We start from the raw sequence: 24,724 nt of genomic DNA, 5'->3' as shown, positions 1-24,724 counted from the left end.
TTATTGTCATGTTTTTATCATTTTGTTTCAGAATATTTTAAATTTGTATTCATTTTTCTTGAAATCGATTGCAATGGTAATTTAGCAAATAGAGTGGGAATATTTATTATGACTTTCTCATAAATCACAGAATGTGCCTATTGTTTGGGTGATGGGCGGACCAAGCAGCGGGAAGAGCACGATGTCCCAAAATATTGTGGATAAGTACGGCTACAAACTACTGTCTCCTAGCGAGTTGGTGGAGAGAGAGGCAAGCTATTGAGGATATCATTAACTATAAGTTAACTTACTGTTTTTGCAGATTCGGTCTAATTCTGTAAAGGGTGTTGAATTTGCTGCAAAGCGTCAAGAGGGTCACGAAGTTCCTCTCGCGGAATGTGTGCACCTGCTAGAAAGCGAAATAATGAGCAATCGAGGTTCTCTCAGAGGTTTCGTTATAGATGGGTAGGTTTTTGAGATACATGATCAAGATTTAAGCAATTTTGTATCATCTGTCATCAGCTATCCGCAAAATCAGAGTGATGCTGCAATTTTGGAGCAAAGCATCGGAGTTCCCGATTTGATCATTGCTTTGGAAATTGGCCAGCAAACAGCGGAGACGCGTAGATCGGTGGATAGCACCACTCTCCCATCAACAGTTAGTTTCTATATGAGAAATGCTCAGCCGGTGTTAGCTCAATATTCGGATAAAATAATGCAAATTGATGCGGAACGCAATTCCAGCGACATTTTCAATGATGTGGTGCCCAATATAGACGCAATTGCTAAGAATTATGGCAATCCTATTGCAATTTCACGTTCCTCACATTAACATGGCGCAATTAATCAAAATTCAAGTTGGAAACACAAAAAATCTTAAAATTGTATTGCACAGATTTGTTTTCGTTTTCGATTTTCGTACGCACGCAACCAAAAAAAAGCTCACACAAAGCTGCATGGCATAAGCTTTCCGAAACCGTTAGCCTCTTGTCGAAAGCTTGGCGTTCAGTCGCTCTCGACACACGCTGCATTAAGGGAGGAAAATCGTCTCGGCCGCATAAAAAAATCTTTAAATCCAACAACAACAGCAACAAGAAAGTGTGCGAAAATTAACAAGTAGCTCAAGTAGCGATACTTAAACGACAAGCCGTTCGCGATTTGTTCAACGAAAGGTCCGCAGCAGCAGCGTATATACCTCATATACATCATCATGGTGAGTGCGTTTGCGTGAGTGTGTGTGTGTGTTACAAGTGTGTGAGTGCCCGCGTACTAGTTTATTTTTGTTTGAGCAATTCTATTGCTTTCACTTTGATTGCATATTAGCGATTAGAAGAGAGTAAGTAATACATATTTCCTCGGCTCACGTGACCTTGAGAGCCCCCATTTCACTCTAAAAGCCCTCAATGCATTTTCTGACCTTGTGCATTTCCCTCTGTGTTTACTTAGGAGCATAATAAGAATAAGTATGTATGTATGTATGCAAACACTGTTTACAAACATATGAATCACAATGTGAGTATGTAAACACTGTTTACGAACATGTGAATCAGAATGTGTGTATGTAAACATTGTTTTGCGCCTTTAACGAACATATGTGCGAGTAAGTATGTGTGTATGTGTGTAAACACGGCTAAGCTCGCCATCAGCTGTTTAGCTATAAATTTCGGAGACGTAAAAAAAAAGTGAGGAACCGGTAACTGATCACTGTGAAATTCCCACAACAACTGAGGGGAACTGTTTTTTATTTCTCCGTTCCCGCACACCGCCAAAAATTAGCAACTCAAATGGCCAATAAACCAACAATAAAAAGCCGAAATTTCACATTCCAAGCCAAGACAAGACAAAATTTTGACGTCAAAGTCCAACAGAGCGATTTGAATAAATTGAAACAACGGACGACAGGTTAAAGCTGCCGGCACAGGAATTTCTGGCGGGGCTTGATTCATTAGCGAGTCTCGACGAGCCAGTTGAAAATGTGTTTATTGGCGCTACCCGAACTAGTCGGTCATCATTACTAATAACAAAAAAAATATATATATCCATACATATGTTTTATGTGGTGACTCCAAAGCAGTCGCAGTTATTTTTCGATCAGTTCAAATTTGTTTAAACACAAAGTCGCGACGGATGGAATTTTTCACCAAAAATACTTAAAATCAATAATAACAAAAAGTTTCTATTTAGTTCCGTTTAGTAATTAAGTGTGTGTGTGCTGTCTGTGTGAAAGTGTTATTAAAAATTTAAACGAAAGTACTTTTGGGAACTAAAACAAATGTTCCACAATAAAATGACGCGCATCCTTGCAAATGACTTTCATAGTAGGTCACTAAACTCATTAAAAAAATATATAGAAAACTATAATAAGTATCTTTGACACACCGAATATTAAATACTCATGAATGAGTATGGAATAAACTGAAGGTGAATACTTATAAATAAAAAGAAATCTATAGAAAATATTAGTTGTAAGGATACATAAACGATCCTTCGTTTCATAAATATGCTTGAGAAAGTTTCGTTAGAAATCCGCATTCAGTAAAAAAAAAACTATTTTTATGAAATGTAGCACATTCATAAAAAAACGTAGCATAATCTGTCTGCTGTTAGAGTATAAAAAGCAATCTGTTGTTATTACGTAAAAGATGTAGCATTGAAAATCAGAATTTTCATAGAAAATGTTGTGGCAGATTGTGGCGAAAGAACTCGTGCGAGCTTAACAACAACAAAAAGAATTTATGCGGCGATATTTATGCGAAAAACAAACACCAACAACAACAACAACAACCTGCACATTATCAAAACTAAAGCGAAATTCATTCAATTTTTGCTATTTGGTTGTTAGGTTCGTTAGGTGCGACAATGCGGAACAGTCGAAAATATAGTGGCATGTATTTTATATAATATATGGGCGATACATAGATATACAAATACAATAACAAATAGTAAAATTAGAGCGAATAGCACCTTCCACGCCATCAGCTACCACCTACACTATAATAAAACCCAATTCCATTTCATTTGTTTATACAATTTCGGTGAAAATTGCGCGATAAATTGGAAATCACAGCAAATGCTAAACACACACAGCACTATGTAGAATCCATCAGAGGGGTTCACACTCTGTAAATTCTATCAATAATTGAATAACTAATAGAGAACAGAGAATATGCCCTTCCTCCCCTCGACACTCGCTCAGCAAATAATTGACTGCGTTCAAGATCAATGTCAGTTGGCGACTTACAATTTATGAACACACGCACACACATTTCTATATATATATAACTATAGTATATAGAATATATATAGCTACACTTTTTTGAAGGCTGCACTAATTGTGTATTTTAAAGTTGTTCGGCAGACAAAATGTTTTTAGCTATTGGCTGGATGCCAAGCAAATATAATAACTACCTAGGAAAAATATTCAATTTTGTTATAGTTCACCCGAATGACACTGAAAGTTGAAGATAATGGCTATGGTTATTTTTGGCATATCAAAACACCTTGCAGATTAATTTTATGCCTGTTTTATGATTTATTTCCTCGATTTTTGCACATGAGAAGGGAAAAGCTTTCATTAATACGTCGAAGATTAAAAACGCTTTTTAAGATATCTTGGGAATAAAGATTATAGTTATATTTTTCATATAACATACTTCAATTTGTACTAGGATCATAAGAATGGCAGATTATAGTTATATTTTTCTTATAACATTCTCCAAATTGCATTAAGAAATAATTTGAATTAATTCGTAGAACATTAAAAACGCTTGAAAAGATATTTTAGGAATGAAAGATTATAGTTCTATTTTTCCTATAACATACTCCAATGAATGAAAGGAATGAAAGATTATAGTTATATTTTTCATATAATATACTCTAATTTGTATTTGTATCATTAAAATGACAGATTGTAGTTGTGGTTATCTAATATTATATTTCAATTTAATCACAAAAAATAAATAGGATTGTTGAATTAATACGTCGAAGATTAAAAACGCGTTTGAAGATATCTTAGGAATGATATATAAATAGTATTTTCTTATTACATACTCTAATTTGTATTAAGGTAGGATTTCAACACAAAAAATAAATATAATTTTTCAATATTTAAATGTTTTTTTAAAGAAGTTTTGACCTCTCAGACTAATTATCTAAAGTGTGCTCCCAAGTGAAATTGCTTTGTGTTAATTTCAAGAACTGTTCTAAACCAAAACCCTTTGCCTCTATGCCTATTCCAAATCCCCAACCAATTGTGTAGTTATTTATGTGTCACCAAATGGCCGTGAAGAAGGAGGCCCAAGAGAAACTCAAAGCGGAGCAGCTGCGTAAGGCACGAGCCGCTGTAAGTAATCCCCACTGGCGATGTCCTTTTTCGGGGAATACCACGATTATATTGATGTACTCGTATTCGTATATATATGGCATGAAATGTGGCGGCTGCTGAAACCTGATATCTTATACTCCTGCTTCTAACTTAACTAAGCTTGCGTCAAACCAGTCAACGAAAAAAAAAAAAAAACAAAGAGAAACAAACCCAACTAACTTGTCTAATTGTATAGTTGTGCCTGATTAAGAGTTAAACTTGAACCCTGCTAATCTTTGCCTGCTTTTGCTGTACTCTCTTTTTGCAGGTTGACGTTCCAATCATCTGGATTCTGGGTGGTCCCGGCTGTGGCAAGGGCACTCAATGCGCCAAGATTGTGGAGAAATATGGTTTCACGCATTTGAGCAGCGGCGATTTGCTGCGCGAAGAAGTAAGGTTTGCAATAGAATCATAATCATACATTTGCTGATCAGTTATCTTTCTTCTAGGTTGCCTCTGGCTCGGACAAGGGTCGTGAATTGCAGGCAGTGATGTCCAGCGGTGGCTTGGTGTCCAACCAGGAAGTGTTGTCCCTGCTGAATGGAGCTGTGTCGCGTGCCAAGGGCAACTCGAAGGGTTTCCTCATCGATGGCTATCCACGCGAGAAGAACCAGGGCATTGCCTTTGAGGAGCAAATCGCTCCCGCCGATCTGGCCCTGTACTTTGAGTGCTCCGAGGACACGATGGTCCAGCGTATTCTGGCACGTGCTGCTGCCGCTGCGGTGAAGCGCGCCGATGACAATGAGGCCACAATTCGTTCCCGCTTGCAGACCTTCAAGCAAAACACCAGCGCAATTCTTGAGCAATATGTCGACAAGACTCTGACGGTATTACAGCTTGAAATTCATACTAAAGAAATACTAAACTATTCTATTCTCTTTCTACAGATCAATGCGGAACGTGACGTTGACGTCATCTTCACTGAAGTTGTCGATGCCATCGAATGCGTTCTTAAGAAGCGTCAAAAGGCAGTCGCCTCTTGTTAGTTAATTGCCAAAGTGCCAATAGAAGAAACAACCAAATAATGTCCTCGTCCCCCCAATATTAATGCAATCCAATCCAAATCGAACACCAAACAAATTCAAAAATGTCATTTTAAGCGCACTTTTTGGTATCTCAAAACGCACAAAACTCGCACAGATGAAAGCTTAACACCAAATAAATAAGCATATTAATTAATATTACTAAATACTTATTCGAATGTTATCTAAATGAATACAAAAAGGCATGATTATACAATGTCTAGAGCTCTAGCTTTATACCTGCATGTGCTTTAACTTATTATATATAGTATGAAACAATCTCTCAAATTCTAAGTTATTTACATATGCGACAATAAAACTAATGTGAAAAAAAACAACAACAAATAACAACTGTTATATAAATTTATGATGTGAAATTAATGGCCTTTAATTGCACTTTAACTAAATGCAATGGGCTGTAAAATCACGATTTGTTTGCTAATGAAAAGCTGTTTATTCAGAAATATATTACTTGTAAAGTTGAATGGAAAAGCCAAGGGCAGATCAAATAGAAAGCCAAACATTCAATTACCTTGACTAGACTCCACGTGCTATTTAGGAAACGGAAAACTACAAAGCCAAATTAGTGGAAAGAACCAGTTTATAAAAACTAAAAGTCGTTGGGCAGATGGTTAATCAAAAACAAAGTTGCAATTGAATTGCAGGAAGTGCTAATAATACTATATTCCCCATTAAATATATATTTATATATATACTCCCCAATTAAAGAGAGAATCTAAGAAATGTGAATAATTCTTTAAGCGTATTAAAGTGTTTGATATCCTCAAGCTGTATCTGGATCATTGGACAATAATAGATTGTGATTGATATCGACTTAATAAATCAGATGATGGGTACGTCATCTACAATGATATTAAGTCCAGATTTCACTATAAAAATTGAACTGACATAATTTATGACAGAACAATATCAACGACAAACAGAATCGAGGAGAACAAAACTGAAAGTCATATCGCCCAATCTCCAGTTTCATTGTTGTTATTGTTTCTCCTCATTCAAAGCGAATGGAATCATCTCTAGATTTTATCACGGAACTGCGTCATCAGATCTCAAGTGATGACCACTTGGAGTGGACTGTGTGAGATTCTTGAGCTTCTTCAGCTGCTCAAGCGCCCAGTCGAGTGTAAAGTCAATATGAAAACGTTTATGTAAAATACTCGAAATCTTTTCGACATCTTATTTCCAGCATAAAACCTTATAGAGAGATTATGTAAAGGGCAAAAATAATACGAAACGAAACGAAACGAAGCTGGTGAAAATAATTCGGTGAGCACGTAAAAGTTTTTATCTGTTGATGATGATCTCGGTTAGCTGCTGATCAGTGATCAGTGATCATCATCAGTTGATCGGTTGATCGTTGATCTCGGGGGAATTCCAATTGCTAAAAATCAGCATGACTAAAATAAAAACGAAGATTCGGGCTGGTTTTTTGTTATTTGTTTGTTTGTTATTATTGTTGTTTGAAATGTGCTTTCAACTCTTGGTTTTTTTGTTGTTTGTTATTTCTTGTTTTCATTTCAACTTGCTTTCTTTTCGCTCTTACAAGCTTCAGCTTTTGTTGTCTTACAATTAGAATAAATAATAGATATTTAAATAGTTATCAACTAGAAACAAATTCATGATGATTGCAATTTGGAAATTAGCTAAACTGAGACGAGTATTCACAAATATCACACGATCAAAATCTGATTTTGATATATCAAAAAATAAGTAAATCAAAAATAAAGCTAAACGATTCAGTCAGAGTTTCAGATCACAAAGCCATAACATCTCTCTCTAAAGATTATCTAAATGAGATTGTCATCCCGATACTTATGATGTTGATGTTGCTGACTGTTGTGTGTCTGCAGGTGCGACTGGCCACCAATTTTGCTCTCGATCCAGTCCAGATAGTAAGTGACCCGCGTGAATCCGCCGGGAACTGTGGTGCGATCGCATCCGCCTCCCGCCTCACCATCGGCTGGGCCAAAGCTCGTGATGCCCACCAGCATTTGGGTGCCTTTGAGGACAAGAGGACCACCCGAGTCACCGGTGCAGACTGTCTCCTCCTTCAATCCCTTGGCGCAAAGCACGCCAGCTGTGACCACATCGTATTCCTCATCGCATTCCGCGTTGGAGATCACCTTGAGTTCGGTGTATTGCATGGCATCGGAGCTGGTCATCTCGACGGTGGCGCCCCAACCGCTGGCCACCACACTCTTGCCTGTAAACTGATCCAATCGCTGGGCGTTGCTTGGCAGTGTGGCGGGTCGTATACGTGATGTGAACTGCACATCGTGCGGCAGTTTAACCAGCGCAATATCATTTGCCGCCGTCTCGGGATTGAAACGTTCGTGCACAATAAATTTATTGGAGCGCAAGACGAGACCGCCCAACTGTTCGGTGTCCTCGACACTGCGTGTGCCCAGATATACATCGTAGTGGGTGACGCCCATGGTGCAATGGCCGGCAGTGAGAACCCAACGCTTGTCTAGGAGTGTGCCACCGCAGAGAATGCGTTTGCGCCACAGCTGCTTGCCGATGAGCATCACTTGGTAGGGGAACTTTTCGATTTTGCCAAACTTGGACTGGCCAATGGCGTAGCCAGTGCTCGAGCTGATCAGACAGAGCATCAGCAGCAGGAGCAGCCCAAGAGCGAGGCTCACACTTTGTGCACTCGTATTTGTTTGCATTGTGAATGTTCTTTTGTTATTGCACTTGTCACTTGTAATTGTTCTTGCACTTGTTTAGTATTGTTTTTATAAATCTTCTTTTTGTTATTTCCACTTCTCGACTTTCGGCGAGATTTTTGCCTTTGCTTCTGCACGCTTCAAACGTTCGCTTCAATTTAAATCCATTCTGACGATGTCGTGATATTTTATACGTCGCCTCATCGCGACAACAACAACAAGAACAACAGCAACAACAATGTTTTGCCGGTTATCCGTCTGAGTCTGAGTCTCGGTCGCACAGCGTGCTCAGCGAGCTCAGACATAGACCCCAAAAACGTTGCGTCGTCGCTCATACGCCGCGTTGTCCGTTAGCTTAGTCGCTCTTCGTCATGGATTGAGCGCGACAGAGAGACAAAAAGAGAGAGAGAGAGAAACGACTCTGACGACGACAGAGACGATGACGATGTTGTCTGTCTTCTGCGGTAGCTTGTTATTATGACAGCAAACAAGTCGTAAAATCTTGTTTTAAACATTTTTTTTATTTTTTTTTCATATCTGATATGGGCATATAGAACAACTCTTATCGCTCGCTCATTCGCTTGGGCCAGAGTTCAACAGCGCTTTCCTGTTTGTTTCTGTTTCTGTTTTTTTTCGCGCGGCTTTGGGTAATTGGAATTAGACGTAAGTTTACACAAATTCCAAGAAAAACATACACATATTTTTCGACGAGACAATGGAAGAACTGGTTGGACGTTGGTTGGTTCTCGGTTGGTGCCATCCAGCCGGAGAATTTTGTGACAAATACGTTTTTAATTATGCATACGTATATACGGCTGAAGTTAACAACTCTCTGAACGCACATTTTTTTCGAAACTGTTTATATTCAAATAAAAATATGACGATTTAACATATTTGTTTTCGCATTTCGTCTCTGTTTTTGTTTTTCTTTTTCTTTTTTGAAAGTGTCTTCTTTTGCGCATTTTTTTGTGACATATAAACAACGGGGACTCCGCTTAAAATTATCAATAGAGTATCAAATCATTTTTTTTTCTCTGGCGCCATTCGGATTTGTATTTATAAATTATTAATTTACGCCTCAGTCATAGTCTTAGTGAGAAATGCTGTTAATTTCGGGGCTCAACTTTCATACAAAATTCATTTGAACCCAATGATGAATCAATATTTTTATTATCATCAAAAATCGCACGAAAAAAAAATAATAATATGCAAATTAAGTTCTAGATTTTTGGTTTATTTTTTTGATGATTCGCAAAAGCTGACTCAATAAATGTTTATATGTCTGGCTTTATAATATATACTTCCAGTAAGTTTTCCAGTTTTTTTTTATTTTGTTTTTCGCCTGCGTAAAAAATAAAACATAAAATAAAATCGAAATGGAAATGGAAGTTAATTGATTTGGCGCCAACTTGGAATGTTGTTAATGAGAGGAGCGGCGACGTCTGTCGCATTAATTAAATAACCTAAATAAACAAACAAACAAAAAACAATGCGAAAATGTAACAACAAATGAAAGGGGCAAACGAATTTTTGTTAATGCGAATATTAGAAACTCCTTGAATTGATTCACACCTCTGTAGTTAAAAGAAAAAAAAATCATTTCATATGCTGAAATACCAGAAATTGCTGAAAATCAATTGGGCATAAAGTGTGAAAATTTTAAATATATTCTCGATGATGGCTCGTTTTATTTATGCGAAGTACTCTTGACATTTTCAACGACTTTTCAAATCTAAAAAAAAAAAAAATTCATGAATTCACGATGCGAGATCGTTAATTATCAGATTCGATAGAAATCGACAAACAAAAACAATGTTCGATTCTATCTAGAATTTAGAATATTGCTTCCCGTTTTATATCAGTTTTTTGGGCGAGCTAATTCAGTCACCAATTAGTTTTCGGCACATCATAAAAACGTTATAGCTCTTGATTTGCGCACATTATTCATTTTTCGGTTTTCGGTTTTTTGGTTTTTTGGGAGAATTAGAACTGGTCGATCGGGTTGATTGAAATACTCGTAAAATTTCGAAATTTCCATTTAAATCTCAACGATTTAAACTAATTTAAATTAAATGCTTTAACTAATGGCAGCTGTGATATTATGGCAATTGTGTACAAAAATTCCTCAGACAGAAGCCAAAAAGATTTATAACAAAATGCGATTTAAATACTATGTAAATATTATATGCAAATCGCCTTTTCGGGAAACACCCGACGAAATGTATCTGCTTTTGTTTTGTTTTTGCTGTTGCTGTTTTTGCTGATTTTTATTTCTTTTTATTACTTATTTATTTTGTCAACAAAGTTCAGCGGCTTGAAACTGGCGCCAAAAATCTTGTTTACCTTGCTCGAGAAAGTAGCTGACCTTGAGGAATTTGTCAGATTTGGATATTCCGGGGCTAGAAATTGGATCAAATTTGAAAAAAAGCTCTACCTATGACATAGGGTATGAAAGTGCATTAACCCCCGGAGTTGCAATCAATTTGCCTTTTTATTGGTCCCGCCCCCCAACAACAACAACAACAAGAACAACAAAACAACAATGACAAAAAACAAAACAAAATGTTGACGTCAGCCCGCAAGGCAAAACGGAACGCAATTTATTTGATTTGAAGCTAAACAAATTAATTAAAAAACGTCCATAACGAACGTGAATGATAAGCAGAAGCTGTCGCGTAGAACCAGTAGTCAATATGCCAGCAATTTGGTTACTCCCTCCTCCTCACCGCTCACCCCTCACCCTTGCCCCTATCCCTAATTCACAACCGCAATTCCCCGGTTTGGAGACAGTATGCTTTCGAAAATGTTTAAATGCGATTTGGCAAACTATGGTAGATCCGGTTGGGTCGGTTTCATTTTATGCTCAAGACCCCAAAGCTAAATCAAATTCTAATTTTGTGAGCAAAAAAAAAAAAAACATAAATTAAAGGAAAGAAGAAAGAGCCGCTAAGAAACAGGCATCAGCCGATGATATGGAAGAAATCAATAGCGTTTCGGAATTCCCAAAAACTAAAATACTGGGCCAAAAGCCAATAACAAACTCCCATGACGATACGCTTTGTGCCAGTGTGTGTAACAAACACAATTTGTATACCCGGTAATCATAACTGTTAAGCAGGTATTATCAACTTATATAAATGTGTCAAATTTAAGTTTTATAAATGTTAATTACTGAAATAGCTTGTCTTAATTATTATATTTTAGATCTATTCCAACAAATTCATTCATTAACTAATTATAGGGTATATTAGAGTTGTGCACACTCGTCTTTAGACTTTCGTATTTGTGTTTGCTTGCGGTCGGTCATCAGACTAAATCCGAGACTGAATCTGAGATCGCGTTTATCATTAGTCAAAAATGATGCTCGCCCCCCGAGGGCAAAAAAAAAGAGGCAAAGAAATTGGAATTGATTGGCGCCAGACGGCTGCAGTTATTGTCTTTTTTAACTGGTATTTCCCAAAATCGAATTGCGAATTAAATTGCCCATGCCAATATGCCAGATGTGCTATCAATTGGAGTTGAAAGAAAGCCGTTAAAGCGAATCATTCAAATTGATTTGCGTTTAATCAAATTCGTCCGTATGTTATTTATAAGTCAACAAGTTTTCAAATTATGCCCAAGCATTAAAAGTGTTATCAAATGAAGCGCAGCTCCGGCTACTTTTAAAACTTGATATCTGCTCTGTTGTCAATAGATAAAATTGGAAAACCGCATTGGGCATTAAACGTGTGTGTGCTAGTAAAACAAAAATTCTAACGTTTATGACTATGTATTGGAATTTTTGTGGTGTAAGCTTTGTTCTCGTTTATTTGACTATTTTGTGGCGTCGATGGCAAATTGGCGTCGCCAAAAGACGATCGATATAATTAATTATCAATCGCAGTGAATATGCCATTTAAAATTTGCATTTAAATTAGAACTGTCAAAATAATCGACAAAGCTGACAATATAAAAGACAAAAAACAACACTATTAGCCAAACTTAAATCCGCTTTAACAAATTAAATTATACAACATAAATTCACGACAGAAACGTGCGCATACATTCGATATTGTGATCCCTCTTTTTTTAGAATGTTTTATTTGCACATAAAGAATCCAATAAATATAAATATGATGTCTTGTTTACGAATTAAATAAATACGAGGTATGGATAATTAGTTGAATAAACTTCCTCGTGCTACTGTGGACTTACAGAATTAAGCAGCAAGCTTGTCTGTAACATGTCACTGAACTTTATGGAAAACAAAAAAAACAGAATCGCATATTGTCGGAACTGGATTTTAATATTTATGGCCATAATCACAAATTGTCATGCAGCTGTACTCAAACTGCAACGATTGTCAACAAATGTTTTGCATTTTGCATATATATGTTTTGCTAATTGTTGTTTTAATATCGCAACAGAGCAGAATTAATGTCACCCCAAAAAATGTAAATTTAAATTAGATATTCTAAAGAATAACACCGAAATCAAGCCAACGCAATTCATTTCTCAGAAATGCATTTAAATAATTATATCCCGCCCAACGGAAACAAAGCTGCCACCATGTTATAATTTCTGAAATCGATTTGCGAAGTGAATCGATATACACGATATGTTTTCGTTTAGTATATTGTATTGATACTGATTATTAACGATCAAATTTAAGAAAATAAATAAAAGGTCAATTGTTTTGAGCTTTTAAAAGGTTTTCCACTTTTATATAATATATTTTTGTATTCTCCCACCCTTGAGGTTGCCAGTTACCTACACCTTCTTTACTTCCCTCAACTGCATTCGAACATACAGAAAAATTTCCTTACTTGATTTTCTTTTTTCCGACAAAAGTGTTTTTTAAACGTAGCTCAGTGGAAAAAACCGAAAAATAAGACGCTGTTTAAAAGTATTCACCTTCCTATATTCGTTTTGAAAATTTATCGAAATCTGTGTGTGACCAGCGGACATTTATCGAGATTTCAGTATTTTGTCATAAGACGTATGTATATTTTAGATCTTTACTTGTGGTCTACAACAGCCGGCATACATATCGCGTTGTTTATATTGTTCATTTTAAAAGTCAATAATTAATTAGTCATGAAAGAAAGAGAACTTAAGCGTGCCTACAACAATGTCGTGGCTCAAACTATATCAACTTCTCAAAAATTCCTTTTTGCGGGTAATCAATTTGGCGACATTTTCATACTCAGGTAAGCAATCAGTAAACAATATTCGTGAAAAATGCCAATAAATGAATGTTTAATTTGCAGCTTAAAAGAACTGGAGAAGGGCAGCGAGGAGCCGCCAAACAAGTTTGTGATACGTCCGCAAGGAAGCGATGTTGCCATCAATTGTCTCGCCTTTCATCGTGACTTTCTCATAGTTGGCGCAATTGGCATCATCTATGGGCTGAAGTGGAACGAGGAAGAGGAAATTTTGAGTACAAAGCGAGCCTGGGAAATCAAAATTCCCATGCAAATTGATGCTGTCCAAGTGCCAGATGTAAACTGTCTTTGGCTGTGCCCGGAAACAGATGCATTGTATGCCGGGTGTGGCGATAATGTAATTCATAAAATTAATCTGGAAGATGGACGCATAGAGCGTGAATTCAGAGGACACACCGACTACATACACTGCGTGGTGGGACAGTCAGATGGACGCATCTATTCTGGTGCCGAGGACGGCACTGTGCGCGCCTGGTGCGACAAACAACAGCAGGAGACGTCGCAAATGGAACCCTACAAAAATCCCGATCTGCTGCGACCGGATTGGGGCAAATGGATTGGTGCCATCTCTGTCAACGATGGTTGGCTGATTTGCGGTGGCGGACCACGTCCTGCTATCTTTCATTTGGACTCTATGCAATATACACGAGCCTTTGATTTTCCTGGCCGTGTGCATGTTTGTGATTTTGTGGATGACTCAGTTTTCATTGGTGGCGAGCACAATCATGTTCAGTTCTACACACTCAACGGCACATTGCAGGCAAACATTCCCGTAGAGCACACGGCTAGCTACTCGGCTGTATGGCAATTGAGTCCATTCAAGTTCATGTCAATAGTTGGCTTCAGCAACAAGTTGCACATACTAAAAGATTTTCGATTTCTAGACAGCAAACTTGAATTATACACCGAAGATAGTGACGCTGACAATGAGGAACCATTCGACGAGGATGCTTCATTTTAGTGTATTTAGTTGTAAGCACCTTAATTCTATGTAAATAAACGCATTTAGTTTTGGTACTGATAATATCATCCTACATTCAAAGTGTTTTTTGAATATAGCGGAACTTTATTTGAAAGTACTAATTTCTCAACCTAAATACTAAAGAAATTAAAACTTATGCAAAACTAAATATTACCTACTTAATGATTTAATTTGTACCTGAAACATTTTGTGTCCTAGGCAGTCATTTGGTTTGCTCCTCGCTGTCACCAAGTGGTATAAATGCCGGCAACGTTCCCAGCTTAATTCGCTGCCGTGGACCACCGAGGGCACCTGATGTTGTCTCCTCATCATCACCATCATCCAAATCATTTGGCTGCTGCTGCTGTTCCTCGGGTAGCACCTCATACTTATCACTATCACATTTAAAGTACCGTGAACTGCTGGGCGTCTCATCTATATGAATTTCTTTAGCAACTGGTTTCTTTTGGACGGTTGCCTTAGGTTTAGGTTTAACTATCGCTTTGCTCTTGACGGTCGTCAACTTTTGTTGCTTCATCTGTTTGCAATAGTTGCAATTGGACAGCTCGCATTTGCCCTTGCGAGCAAATTCGGGGCATACGAATTCATGACGCATATTGCACTTAAAGTGGCAAGAGATTTAATAAGAAATAAAAAATAATATAGAATTAAACTTACATCAGCCGCGCGCGCAATAGCCACGTAAAAAGTCAATGCATATCTCCGCCTTGTGACTGAGTTTCTTATGCAGATATGGACAATCCTCGCGCACGCAAACACCACGCAAATAATAACGACACACGGGCATCTTCTCTAGCGTCACATTGTGCGACAACAGACAGTCCTCCTTCTTGCACTCACCACGCAAGAATCTGCAGAAAAAGGGCAAAATTAACAGTTAAGCAATGTAAAGAAATCACATATACCTTGAACAGATGGCCACTTGTCGTTTATCATGCAACCGTCTACACTTGCCGCGACTGTGAGCCGCACATTTGCCCAGTCGCTGAAAGATGGCACAGGGCACATTAGTCTTGACAAGAGAGCGATTCAGCAGCTGCATGCTACGCTGCTTGGCTGTCATGAGATGGGCACGCGAAACATGATTCGTGGTGCGTATGAAAACGTTCTGAGTCTTGGCCGACGACACATAAGTCAAGCCACCAATGTCGATGCGCAAACGTAGATTTCTATTGACACTCAGTTGAGGTGCGTTGACGGGCACGCGGGTCAAACGACAACCGGAGGGATCGAGCACAAACTTGGTACCGCGCACGAACAATGTGCGACCTGTAGAGCTGGTTGCTTTCTGCTGCTGTTGCGGCTGTGGCATGACTGTCTTGGGCAACAATCTGTTGGCATCCAGTTTGGTTAGCTTATTCTTCGCCGTCTTTTTGTACATAACACCATGTATGCTGACCATGCTCAAGCTCTTATTCACGCTTAGCTTTAATATAGGTGATTTTAAGCTGCAAATGTATATAAAGTTACACTAACTGTTGATGTTGTTATTGCGATGTTGTTTACCTCAGTTTTTTGCCAGTTACTGCATCATTTGTGCGTCTTAAAGCGTAGCGCGCAACAAAGTCGCGACTGCGTCGCTTCTTTACCAGTGGAGTGCTGCTCTTGGTGTTCAAAGAAATAGCACGCACAAGCTTATATTGTGTGCGTTTGGTAGCTGGAACGGTTGGAGCGGTGGCTGTTGTTATAGTCGTCGTTGGTTGTCGTATTAGTTTTAACTTGGATATGCTAACTAAAGGTGGTTGCGGGCGTACAATTGGTGTGGGCACCACAGTCTTCTTAATTGGCTGCTTGCGCACTAGGCAAGTGCTGGCCTTGCTTATAATCTTCGCTGGAGGGGGCGTCATATCAGTAACAGCAGCAGCAGCAACAGTTTGCTGATAATACGTAATAAGCTGTTGCTCCTGTTGCTGCTGCTGTTGTTGTTGTTGCTGAAGCAGCTGCTGTTGCAGCAGGTGTTCCTGTTGCTGTTGTTGTAGCTGCTGCAATTGTAGTTCGCGTTGTCGCTGAAGAAATTGTGGATTTATATGAATTGCTGGACGATCCCATGACTGCAACGCATTATTATCAGCAACATTATTTGGTCGACCTTGAAGCTGCGCTGTTGAACTGTTGAATTGCTTATGAAAATTGGGATTTATATACACTTTTCGACCCACGGGTGATATGTTCTCTTCAGCGCTTATATGTGGAAGCATTTTTATACCGTTTATCTTGCTTTCTACTTTATTTAAATTATAAATTTGTGTAATATTTCAATCACAAGCTTGAGTTATTTTTCTCTGAATTTACACAAACACAAAGGTTCACAGCAGTGTGACCGCACATTGCATTCCGAAATATACCACAGCTATACATTTCAGTATGGTCTAACTTTTCTGATGGTGCAATAAATTAGCAAGCACATGTGAATGGCATATTATCAGCAGTGACAATTCTTAAAAACATGGGCAAGGATCGCGGTCGTGGACGAGGAGGACGTCGGAATTTCCAATCCAAACCATACAACAAAAATAATTGGCGCGATCAGAAGAAGGAACACGCTAAGCATAGCAATGGAAAGCAACACACATTTACCCGTAACAAGTGAGTTTCACAATTAATGTAATCGTTTTTATTGCTAAAGCCGGCTTTTGTCTTGAACGTTTCTTAGACAACCTCAACAAAAGTGCACGCTTCGTGAGAATCAAGTTGGCATTACAGAGTTTACAAATCCGGATTTAGCCGGTTTCACGGGCATCCTAAAATCACGTTTTTCCGATTTTCATGTGAATGAAATAAATACTGATGGGCACGTGTTGCAGCTCAACGACCTCAATGTGCCCAAGCAGGAAATACAACGTGAGTCACAATTTAAGTTCAAAATAAAATTTATTTATTGAATAGAATGTTTTTATACGTAGCTGTGGATGCTGCACAACTGGAGGAATGGCGTAAGAAACTGGAAACCGTAATTGATAATAGTGTTTGGGAGCAGATAGCCGCCTTGTCCACAGCCAAATATGATGCAAAGATTGAGCAAAATGTGGATGTCGATGTAACCAGTCTCGATAAGGAGCAACGCACACAAATCCATCAGCTTATTAAACAGCTGTACAATGGCAAACTAATATCCAAGACACTTGACCAGCAGCCGCCCCAGAGCAGCGAAGGAGAGCAACAGGTGGCTCCGGAGACTGAGGCAGCTGAGGTCAAGAAAGTCATACGCATTGCGAAACCAAAACCCGGTCGCTGTAAGTGTAAATAATAATAGTAAACTCTTTACAATTCTGTAATGAATTAATTTTTATTTCAGCCGACAACCGTTGGAACTTCCCGGCAGAATATGTCAACTTTTTAGTGCACAAAGTAAATGTGGACACCAGTGAAGTGGCTGCCACAATTGCCTCACGCTTGAAGTAAGTATCAAGTAGAGATTGCGGAAGATTAATAATATAACTAACCATTTGCGCTCTTTAGTCTGCGTCCCTCCCAGGTGAATTACAGCGGTACTAAGGACAAGCGTGCGAAGACCACACAAAGCTTTTGCATTAAACGTCGCACTCCTGAGGCAATTGCACAAGCTGCCCGCATCATGCGCAACGTTTACATTGGCAATTTTAGCTTTAAGCCTACCACACTAAAACTAGGCGATCTGCAGGGCAATCGCTTCCGGATTGCATTGCGACACATTACACAGGAACAGGAGCACATCGAGCTGGCTCTACAATCACTCAAAGAACGTGGCTTTATCAACTACTATGGGCTGCAGCGTTTCGGAAATAGCGCTAGCGTGCCCACCTATGAGATTGGCGTTGCGCTACTTAAACGTGACTACAAGTTGGCTTGTGAACTAATCCTTAAACCTCGCGACAATGATGTTGAATTCATGCGTGTTATACGCGAGTCGTGGTGGCAAAATCGTGATTCAGCTGCTGCCGCCGCCAAGTTCTACAATAACAAGTACATAGAGAAGAAGCTGCTGGATGGTTTGGCTAGTTTCGGGGAAAGTGATTACTCTGCTGCACTGCGACGCATACCACGCAATATGCTGTTGTTATATCCTCATGCCTATCAGAGTCTGATCTTCAATCGCATTGCATCGCGTCGCATCAAGGAGTTTGGCTTGCAATTAATACCTGGTGATTTGGTCTATGTCGAGGAGGATAACAGTGAGCAGGTGACAGCTAATGAAGAGGCTGCTGTTGAAGCTGAGGAGGAGGCTGTGGAAGATGATATGGATGTCGATACCGACAGTTTGCTGTCCGTGGAGGAGGAGCAGTCGATTTATAAGCGCAAAGTTCGTCCTCTAACGGCTGAAGATATTGCCAGCGGAAAGTACAAATTGTCGGATGTTGTTCTGCCATTGCCTGGCTATGATATCACTTATCCTAGCAATGAATGCGGCGCCTGGTATGAGCAAATGCTGGCCGAGGATGGCCTCTCCTCAGAGCAATTGCGTCACAAGGAGAAGACCTACGCGCTGGGCGGTGCCTATCGTAAATTGCTGATAAAAACCGATGATTTGAAATGGAGTTTCCGTCGCTACAGCACACCTGAAGACACTTTGATAGCCTCCGACTGGGAGCAACTAAAAAGCATCGAAGTAACTCCCGAACCAGTTGAAGCTGAGAGCAAATATAGAGCTCTGTTGCTTGAGTTCACATTGCCAGCCGCTGCTTATGCCACAATGTTTCTTCGCGAGCTGTTCAAACAGGATACATCGACAGCGGCGCAAATGCTGTTAGAGCAGGAGGAACTACTCAAGAAATCGGAGCAGGATACTCCAACGATTGCTGATGAAGTGACTGTCGAAGTTTCAGCAGCAGTTGTAGATGAAGTTGCAGCTGAGGCGCAGCCGCAGCCAATTTGAATGTAACGTTCGGCCATCACATAAAAAAATCGATAATGAAAATCAATTTACGCGCGCTCTTCGAGTGCGTATTCAAATATATACGTATGTGTGTGTGCTACTTCAGACCAACCACAACAATAACAATGCGCACGTGAGTGCACGTTTTCTCTCTCTCTCTCTCACGCGCTCTCTCTTTGTACTCTGGCCCTTTGTCTGGTGGCGCTCTCTATTGGCAGCCGTGGGCAGCAGGACCGAGACCAGCTTGTGAGCAAGTCCTATTCCGTTACCTTTGCCGTTGTTTGCCATTAGTACGCTGACAAGCGAGAGCTTTGGACGCGCTGCGCATTGAGCACAGTGTGTGTCCAACGTGTGTGTGTGTATGTGCGTGCGTGTGTCTACATAAATGTTGTAAAAGAAGAATAACAATAACAAATAACACCAAGAGTCGCGTGTACAACACACAAAAGATAAGACAAAGCATCTTTGTCAGTTAATCGAAACAAACACGAAGGAGATCTAAGGTGAATCACATATATTTACATACATATACATATACAATATATATTTGAGATTTGGGCGCGCGTATTTTTTGAATAAAATCAAAAGCAAATACTTAGTTGCAATACACAAATAATAAATAGCAAGCTAATATAGAAATTGTGATTGATTTGTGGCCAAGTTAAAAGTAAACTACAACTACTATCGAACTGTACAATTATTTTGCATTGACTTTGCATGTTTATTGATTTTTGTGCGTGCTTTCGCCTCAAATCAATCGATAATGTGGTGTTAATGCGCTACAGCAGCAGCAGCAGCAGCTACAACTTTAGAAAGGTGGCGGAGGGCGCCCTCTGTGGAGTGGTAGTGTAAGTGAGTAGGAGGAGTCGTTTATATTAGTTGTTGATATACAATTTACGAGGGGTGGGGAGGTTGCTTGATCGCAGGGGCAGGGTGAATTACTCATAATATTATTGCTGCCAAAGACTCATCAAAATTAATAAACTAAATGCTTGTTTGGCGTCGTCTACCCCCACCTGCTGTCCCCCCTGCTCTCCTACCCATCCATTGTCCCTCAGCCAGACAAGCAGACATTGAATATTGGACATGATGTTATTGCTTGCGCGCGCACTCTTTGACCAACTAGGAGGCAACACGGCTACGCTTCACCAAACTAACTGCGTCATAGTAAGAGTTGTTTTTGGTGTGGCTCACAAAACTTGACTTGACTTCGATTTTTGTTTGCGCCCAACCCACAACCCCAAAAAATATGAAAAGAAAATCTTTAAGCAACTAAATTACAAATTAAAACTAATCAGTTCGTGGTCGAGTCGGGGAGGGCTTGGGAGGGAAGTTGATTAAATAAATATATCATCGATTTGCTCATCATTGAGAGAGCGCAGCGTGCATTTACACAAATAGGCCACGATTTTCTTCTCTGCCTTGGAGCGATTTGTACCCAAGCCCTGCAACAAAGCCTCGATGCGTTTCATGAGGTCCTCGTTGCTATTACCGCTGTTACTGCTGCCAGCCACTACTATTGATGATGATGGTGGTGGCTGGGATTGGGGTTGGGGTTGGGGTACCACATGCTGCTCGTCCATTGCCTCCTGCAGCGCATCGTCCTCATCATCGGCGGTGTGCTCAATGAGCTGCCCGGCACTGAGGGCGCGCCAACTTACATTTATGTGGGCCGACGTTGTCACAGCCTGCTGCAGTTGATGTCTCTCATTGATCTTGTGCTGTCCAATGAAACGCAATTTGTCCAGCAAACTCCAATCCGAGTGCTCTTTCAGCAACTCCCGTCTCAGCTTGTCTTGCATATATCTCCAGCGTGTTATGCACGTTTGCACTAATGGTTCGTGAACAAATTCTCTCTCAGCTATTGCCAATTAGCAATTTATGTATTTAGTTTCGCTTACCGTCCGTTTCCAGGGAAGTTGCAATGCTGCACCACAATTCTCTTTTCTTTTTGCGGGACTCGTAGGGAGTGTTGCGCAGGTCGCGTTTGTGTAAAATAGGATTGGCACGCACAAATTCAATAAGGCGATGGTCAAAGTAAGACATTGTGTTTGTAAACAAACAAACAATAATATTATTACTATAACAACAACTTTGCACTAGAGATGGGTAAGAACCGATGACACTATCTATCGATAAATCGATTACTGTAAAAAATTTAAAACTAGATTCAGTTTTTGCAGTGAAGTTAAAATTGAATATCAAATTAATTTGAATTTTAATTTGAAGCAACTTCCTATAAAACATTTATAAATGTAAATTTCGCTTTAATAGGAATTTTGTTCTTATGTAAAAATGCAGAAAAAGCTGCTGGTAATGTTTTAGTATTTTATAGCAAAGTCGGTGTACAGATTTTTTATGGCAAACAACGGCGTGCATTATAAATCCATATTTATTAGGAAAATTGACAAACTAGTAGATTTTTTGTATTTACGAATCACAAAACGTTTTTCTTGGTCGGCAATTTTTAATTAAAGTCAGGAATTCGAAATAGTATCAAGGGTGGTCACACTGAGTTCGACATAGATAAATCGATAGCTTGATGAGTGCACGATAGCTCCGTAAGCGCTGTGCTGTTAAATGTAACGACAAATTTGAATTATTACGCCCACTCACTTATCGGTTTTATTATTGATTTTGTTTTTATATGCCACGACCCAAAACAACAACAATAACAATAACAAAAGCAGGGGGCAGCAGTGCTCCTGGGCCGCAAAGATGGCTGCCGAAAACTACCATCTGAAGTGGGATTCGCATCTGTCCTATTTGAATACTTCCATATCCACCCTATACAAGTAAGTTTTGAAGAATGCAACGTTTCGTGTGAGGTTTCTTGCTAAATTGATTGATTATACACTCGCAGAAATGAAAAGTTCGCAGACGTTGTACTGTACAGTTCGTACAACAATTGTGGCATCAATTCGGATATTCCCACCGTGGGCATATCGGCGCACAAATTCATTCTGAGCTCCTGCAGCCAGTTCTTTGCTACTATGTTCGATACGGCGCCCATAAATAATCAATCACCCAGCGGCGTCTTCTACATTGTGCTTCCACCCGATTTGAGTCATCGTGCCATTCAAATCCTGGTGCAATACATGTACAGCGGCGAAGCCACAGTCTCCAACGACATTCTCAACGAAGTGCTGCGTGGCGGCGAAATGCTGAAGATACGAGGACTCTGTCGCACCAGCTCTGGCGGCGGTTCAAGTGGCTCCAACGCTGCTCATCATGGCCACCATCATGGTCTACATCATCAGCGCGAGCCAAGCGGCGCTGTCTACATCTCCAATGGCACACGCTCTTCATTAGCGCCGCCACCGCCACCGCCGCCTCCATCGATGTCGTCGACACAGCTTTCCAGTGATATGTACAGCAACAAGGCGAGCAGCAGCAGTAGCAGCATCTCGGCACGCTACTCCCTCGATCATCATCATACGCATCAACAACAGCATCAGCCACCGCATCACTCTCATTCCCATCATCATCACCATCAGCAGCAACAGCAACAATTTCGCGGCTTAGGTGCTTCCGTCATGCCAAAAGACAGTCCAGTGATTGTCAAGTCACCGAAAATGGCCAGCCATACGGGTGGATTGCTGAGTGTAGCCACCAGTAGCAGTAAGATGCATGCGAGCAGCGTTGGTGGCATATCTGTCAACAAGGAGGTGGCCATCGATCCTGAGGACAAGTGCTGCTATGCGGCGTCGAGTCAAGTCGAAAGTCTACCACAGTCCACAGCAGCTGGCTTAGCAGCGTCTGCACCACCGCCACCGCAACAAACACAAGCACCTCCGATGTCGATTTGCACAGAAGTTGGCTGCAGCAGTTGTCCACTGGCTGCGCCGCCCACCGAGCCCGCGGAGCCATCTCTGCGCCGGCCAGACTACGCAGAGCGCGAGCGTCTTGTGGAGGAATCGCTCTGCGAGCGGGAGCGTGACGATGTGGGTTTGGTTTACGAGCGTCGTCTGCGTCGCGAGCGTTCCTGTGAGCGTGGTAAGATTTGCTTGCGATCCTTAAATTGTAAAAGTTTCAAACATGTTGCACCTTTCAGCTCCGCCTCATGAGTACTTTCCGCATGATGCCTCTCACTATGAACACGTTGTGAAGCCCTATGAAGTGCCGCCAGCAGTTGTGCCACGTCTGGCCAGCTCACCGCCACATCCGCACAGTTTTCTGACCATCAAACAGGAGCCAACCGATTGGTCCAATAATCCACCAGTGACGCTAGCCAACGACAACAACAATCACGAGCACAGCCAGGAGGCGCCGCTGTCACCCAAACAGCCGCTGGACTTCAAAATCAATGCCGTCAAGCTGGAGGCGAATGCCAGCAATCAGGACGATTCGGAGGAGCACACGCTGCGTGATTACAACAACTTCAAAGTGCTCATTTGCGAGATATGCCAGAAATCGTTTGAGGACACCAAGACGCTGGTGCGTCACCTGGGCACACATGCAGCCGAGCCGACAGCAGCAGCTGCAGGGAGTGGCATGCCTGGGAGTGCAACAGGCAGTGGCAGCAGCAACGGCAACAACAACAGCAGCAGCAACACTGCCAACAGTCACAGTCACAGCAATCTGGCGCTGAGAGCGCTGAAAACCTATGTGCCAAAGAAGCGACGCAGAGTCTCGGTGAGTGCCGTTGGAGTAGCCGCTACTGTATTGGACAAGCCCTTAACTCTTCCCATCCCACAGCAACAGGAGAACAATATGGATCATGTGACCCTGCTCTGCGATCTCTGCTCCACGTAAGTTTGACTCGATCAACTCGAAAGTGAGTGGGGATTAAAAACAGATTTTACTTAATGCAGCTCGTTTGAAACGCCCGCAGAGTGGGTGCGTCATATGAATAGCCAACACACGGAGATCGAGCTGGCCATGTTCAATAGCAAAAAGGATGGCGAGCAGAAGGGGTGTGTGTCCTAAAGCCCAGCCTAATCCCCAGCATCTGATGAGAACTCTGTTCTCTTGTTCACAGCAGCAGCAACAACAGTGGGAGCAACATCAACAGCAGCTCATCAACGAATCCAACTGCCTCCATCAGCCAATTGCAACACGCAACCGTTAGCTCAGCAGCTGCAACTGTGCCCCATAAAAAGTACATCAATGCCAGCCGACAGATGACCATCAGCAGCAGCAACAGCAACAGCGATCGAGGTGCCACAACAGCATCGCCAGGTTTGACGCAGGCATGAGGCGGAGGCAGTGCATCAGGTACAACTACAACCAAATTAACAGCAACAACAACAAGACCACCACCAGAGTCAGGCCACGAGTGAGAGAAGCAATAAGATGAACATTTTTTGAACAAAATCAAGTCGTTCCAGTAAATCAAAAGAAGAAAAAGAACAAAAACCAAACAAAAAAAAAAGATAAATATTTATATTGAACAAATAGCAAGAACCGTGATCAAAAATGCAGAAAAAACACAGCATATTTTATAGAGCAACTAAATTTAAAACTAAAACTAAACAAAGCTAATGGACGCTTTTCAAAGTGTCTAAAAACGAAACTGTAAACGAATCAACTTTAAGAAGGAAAAGTCAGGCAACGATGCAAATGAAACACAAAAAACAAAAGAGGAAAACAAACGATTAACAATTTAACTCTGTAGTATTTTTAAATCTTA

The 24,724-nt window shown here is 40.5% G+C and overlaps 9 protein-coding genes across 13 annotated transcripts; 5 read left to right on the top strand and 4 right to left on the bottom strand.

Annotated features, from left to right (window-relative positions):
* Positions 1-16: 16 nt before the first annotated feature.
* LOC117571865 (adenylate kinase isoenzyme 1-like) lies at positions 17-875 on the top strand. Its single transcript, XM_052005944.1, has 3 exons — positions 17-250; positions 302-444; positions 502-875. The coding sequence occupies exons 1-3, from the start codon at positions 152-154 to the stop codon at positions 809-811; spliced, it is 552 nt and encodes a 183-aa protein (XP_051861904.1). The 5' UTR covers positions 17-151; the 3' UTR covers positions 812-875.
* LOC117567085 (adenylate kinase isoenzyme 1) lies at positions 867-5,681 on the top strand. Of its 2 annotated transcripts, XM_034246840.2 has the most exons (5): positions 1,110-1,192; positions 4,238-4,321; positions 4,611-4,733; positions 4,792-5,169; positions 5,230-5,681. In XM_034246840.2, exons 1-5 carry the CDS (start codon positions 1,190-1,192, stop codon positions 5,326-5,328), a joined length of 687 nt encoding a protein of 228 aa, XP_034102731.1. In that variant the 5' UTR covers positions 1,110-1,189; the 3' UTR covers positions 5,329-5,681. The 2 variants fall into 2 exon arrangements, with proteins under 2 accessions (XP_034102732.1, XP_034102731.1); XM_034246841.2 differs by lacking the exon at positions 4,238-4,321 and having other exon boundaries at positions 867-1,192; positions 5,230-5,680.
* A 1,126-nt stretch (positions 5,682-6,807) lies between these two features.
* Positions 6,808-8,221, bottom strand: LOC117571717 (brachyurin). The gene has a single exon (XM_034254016.2). The coding sequence runs from the start codon at positions 8,055-8,057 to the stop codon at positions 7,173-7,175; it is 885 nt and encodes a 294-aa protein (XP_034109907.1). The 5' UTR covers positions 8,058-8,221; the 3' UTR covers positions 6,808-7,172.
* A 4,825-nt stretch (positions 8,222-13,046) lies between these two features.
* Positions 13,047-14,277, top strand: LOC117567124 (THO complex subunit 6). Its single transcript, XM_034246931.2, has 2 exons — positions 13,047-13,243; positions 13,304-14,277. Exons 1-2 carry the CDS (start codon positions 13,131-13,133, stop codon positions 14,217-14,219), a joined length of 1,029 nt encoding a protein of 342 aa, XP_034102822.1. The 5' UTR covers positions 13,047-13,130; the 3' UTR covers positions 14,220-14,277.
* Positions 14,278-14,442: 165 nt separating this feature from the next.
* LOC127565493 (zinc finger CCCH domain-containing protein 3-like) lies at positions 14,443-14,903 on the bottom strand. The gene is made up of 2 exons (XM_052004221.1): positions 14,898-14,903; positions 14,443-14,841 (listed from the first exon to the last, which is right to left on the bottom strand). The coding sequence occupies exon 2, from the start codon at positions 14,833-14,835 to the stop codon at positions 14,443-14,445; it is 393 nt and encodes a 130-aa protein (XP_051860181.1). The 5' UTR covers positions 14,836-14,841; positions 14,898-14,903.
* Position 14,904: 1 nt separating this feature from the next.
* LOC117567123 (zinc finger CCCH domain-containing protein 3) lies at positions 14,905-16,561 on the bottom strand (the record flags this gene model as incomplete). Its single annotated transcript, XM_034246930.2, has 3 exons — positions 15,747-16,561; positions 15,146-15,688; positions 14,905-15,091 (listed from the first exon to the last, which is right to left on the bottom strand). Coding segments are annotated over exons 1-3 (1,422 nt in total), but the record flags the coding sequence as incomplete, so codon positions are not given.
* Positions 16,562-16,612: 51 nt separating this feature from the next.
* Positions 16,613-19,494, top strand: LOC117567122 (pseudouridylate synthase 7 homolog). Its single transcript, XM_034246929.2, has 5 exons — positions 16,613-16,826; positions 16,894-17,081; positions 17,144-17,473; positions 17,536-17,638; positions 17,700-19,494. Exons 1-5 carry the CDS (start codon positions 16,687-16,689, stop codon positions 19,090-19,092), a joined length of 2,154 nt encoding a protein of 717 aa, XP_034102820.1. The 5' UTR covers positions 16,613-16,686; the 3' UTR covers positions 19,093-19,494.
* A 1-nt stretch (position 19,495) lies between these two features.
* Positions 19,496-24,674, top strand: LOC117567121 (uncharacterized). 4 transcript variants are annotated; one of them, XM_034246925.2, is made up of 7 exons: positions 19,496-19,595; positions 21,780-21,887; positions 21,956-23,088; positions 23,147-23,727; positions 23,791-23,843; positions 23,907-24,008; positions 24,074-24,674. In XM_034246925.2, the coding sequence occupies exons 2-7, from the start codon at positions 21,811-21,813 to the stop codon at positions 24,288-24,290; spliced, it is 2,163 nt and encodes a 720-aa protein (XP_034102816.1). In that variant the 5' UTR covers positions 19,496-19,595; positions 21,780-21,810; the 3' UTR covers positions 24,291-24,674. The 4 variants fall into 4 exon arrangements, with proteins under 4 accessions (XP_034102816.1, XP_051860176.1, XP_051860177.1 ...); XM_052004216.1 differs by having other exon boundaries at positions 21,783-21,887; positions 23,147-23,843; XM_052004217.1 differs by having other exon boundaries at positions 23,147-23,843; positions 24,077-24,674.
* LOC117567125 (uncharacterized) lies at positions 19,883-21,206 on the bottom strand. Its single transcript, XM_034246932.2, has 2 exons — positions 20,994-21,206; positions 19,883-20,923 (listed from the first exon to the last, which is right to left on the bottom strand). Exons 1-2 carry the CDS (start codon positions 21,136-21,138, stop codon positions 20,430-20,432), a joined length of 639 nt encoding a protein of 212 aa, XP_034102823.1. The 5' UTR covers positions 21,139-21,206; the 3' UTR covers positions 19,883-20,429.
* Positions 24,675-24,724: the final 50 nt, after the last annotated feature.

This window comes from Drosophila albomicans, chromosome 3, assembly GCF_009650485.2.
Source record: "Drosophila albomicans strain 15112-1751.03 chromosome 3, ASM965048v2, whole genome shotgun sequence".
Classification (NCBI taxonomy): Eukaryota; Metazoa; Arthropoda; class Insecta; order Diptera; family Drosophilidae; genus Drosophila; species Drosophila albomicans.
This window is presented reverse-complemented; position numbering and strand designations above follow the sequence as displayed.

What these genes read in the sequence shown, in the direction of transcription:
- LOC117571865 (XM_052005944.1), top strand. Translation starts at nt 152, where the DNA reads ATGGGCGGACCAAGCAGCGGGAAGAGCACGATGTCCCAAAATATTGTG. An exon ending in GCGAGTTGGTGGAGAGAGAG is followed by an intron (nt 251 to 301) that starts GCAAGCTATTGA and finishes CTGTTTTTGCAG; the next exon opens with ATTCGGTCTAATTCTGTAAA. An exon ending in AGAGGTTTCGTTATAGATGG is followed by an intron (nt 445 to 501) that starts GTAGGTTTTTGA and finishes ATCTGTCATCAG; the next exon opens with CTATCCGCAAAATCAGAGTG.
- LOC117567085 (XM_034246840.2), top strand. An exon ending in GCGATTTGCTGCGCGAAGAA is followed by an intron (nt 4,734 to 4,791) that starts GTAAGGTTTGCA and finishes TCTTTCTTCTAG; the next exon opens with GTTGCCTCTGGCTCGGACAA. An exon ending in ATGTCGACAAGACTCTGACG is followed by an intron (nt 5,170 to 5,229) that starts GTATTACAGCTT and finishes CTCTTTCTACAG; the next exon opens with ATCAATGCGGAACGTGACGT.
- LOC117571717 (XM_034254016.2), bottom strand. Translation starts at nt 8,057, where the DNA reads ATGCAAACAAATACGAGTGCACAAAGTGTGAGCCTCGCTCTTGGGCTG.
- LOC117567124 (XM_034246931.2), top strand. Translation starts at nt 13,131, where the DNA reads ATGAAAGAAAGAGAACTTAAGCGTGCCTACAACAATGTCGTGGCTCAA. An exon ending in GGCGACATTTTCATACTCAG is followed by an intron (nt 13,244 to 13,303) that starts GTAAGCAATCAG and finishes TTTAATTTGCAG; the next exon opens with CTTAAAAGAACTGGAGAAGG.
- LOC127565493 (XM_052004221.1), bottom strand. Translation starts at nt 14,835, where the DNA reads ATGCGTCATGAATTCGTATGCCCCGAATTTGCTCGCAAGGGCAAATGC.
- LOC117567122 (XM_034246929.2), top strand. Translation starts at nt 16,687, where the DNA reads ATGGGCAAGGATCGCGGTCGTGGACGAGGAGGACGTCGGAATTTCCAA. An exon ending in GCCCAAGCAGGAAATACAAC is followed by an intron (nt 17,082 to 17,143) that starts GTGAGTCACAAT and finishes TTTTATACGTAG; the next exon opens with CTGTGGATGCTGCACAACTG. An exon ending in GAAACCAAAACCCGGTCGCT is followed by an intron (nt 17,474 to 17,535) that starts GTAAGTGTAAAT and finishes TTTTTATTTCAG; the next exon opens with CCGACAACCGTTGGAACTTC.
- LOC117567125 (XM_034246932.2), bottom strand. Translation starts at nt 21,138, where the DNA reads ATGTCTTACTTTGACCATCGCCTTATTGAATTTGTGCGTGCCAATCCT. An exon ending in AACTTCCCTGGAAACGGACG is followed by an intron (nt 20,924 to 20,993) that starts GTAAGCGAAACT and finishes ACGAACCATTAG; the next exon opens with TGCAAACGTGCATAACACGC.
- LOC117567121 (XM_052004216.1), top strand. Translation starts at nt 21,811, where the DNA reads ATGGCTGCCGAAAACTACCATCTGAAGTGGGATTCGCATCTGTCCTAT. An exon ending in TCCATATCCACCCTATACAA is followed by an intron (nt 21,888 to 21,955) that starts GTAAGTTTTGAA and finishes ATACACTCGCAG; the next exon opens with AAATGAAAAGTTCGCAGACG. An exon ending in CGAGCGTTCCTGTGAGCGTG is followed by an intron (nt 23,089 to 23,146) that starts GTAAGATTTGCT and finishes TGCACCTTTCAG; the next exon opens with CTCCGCCTCATGAGTACTTT.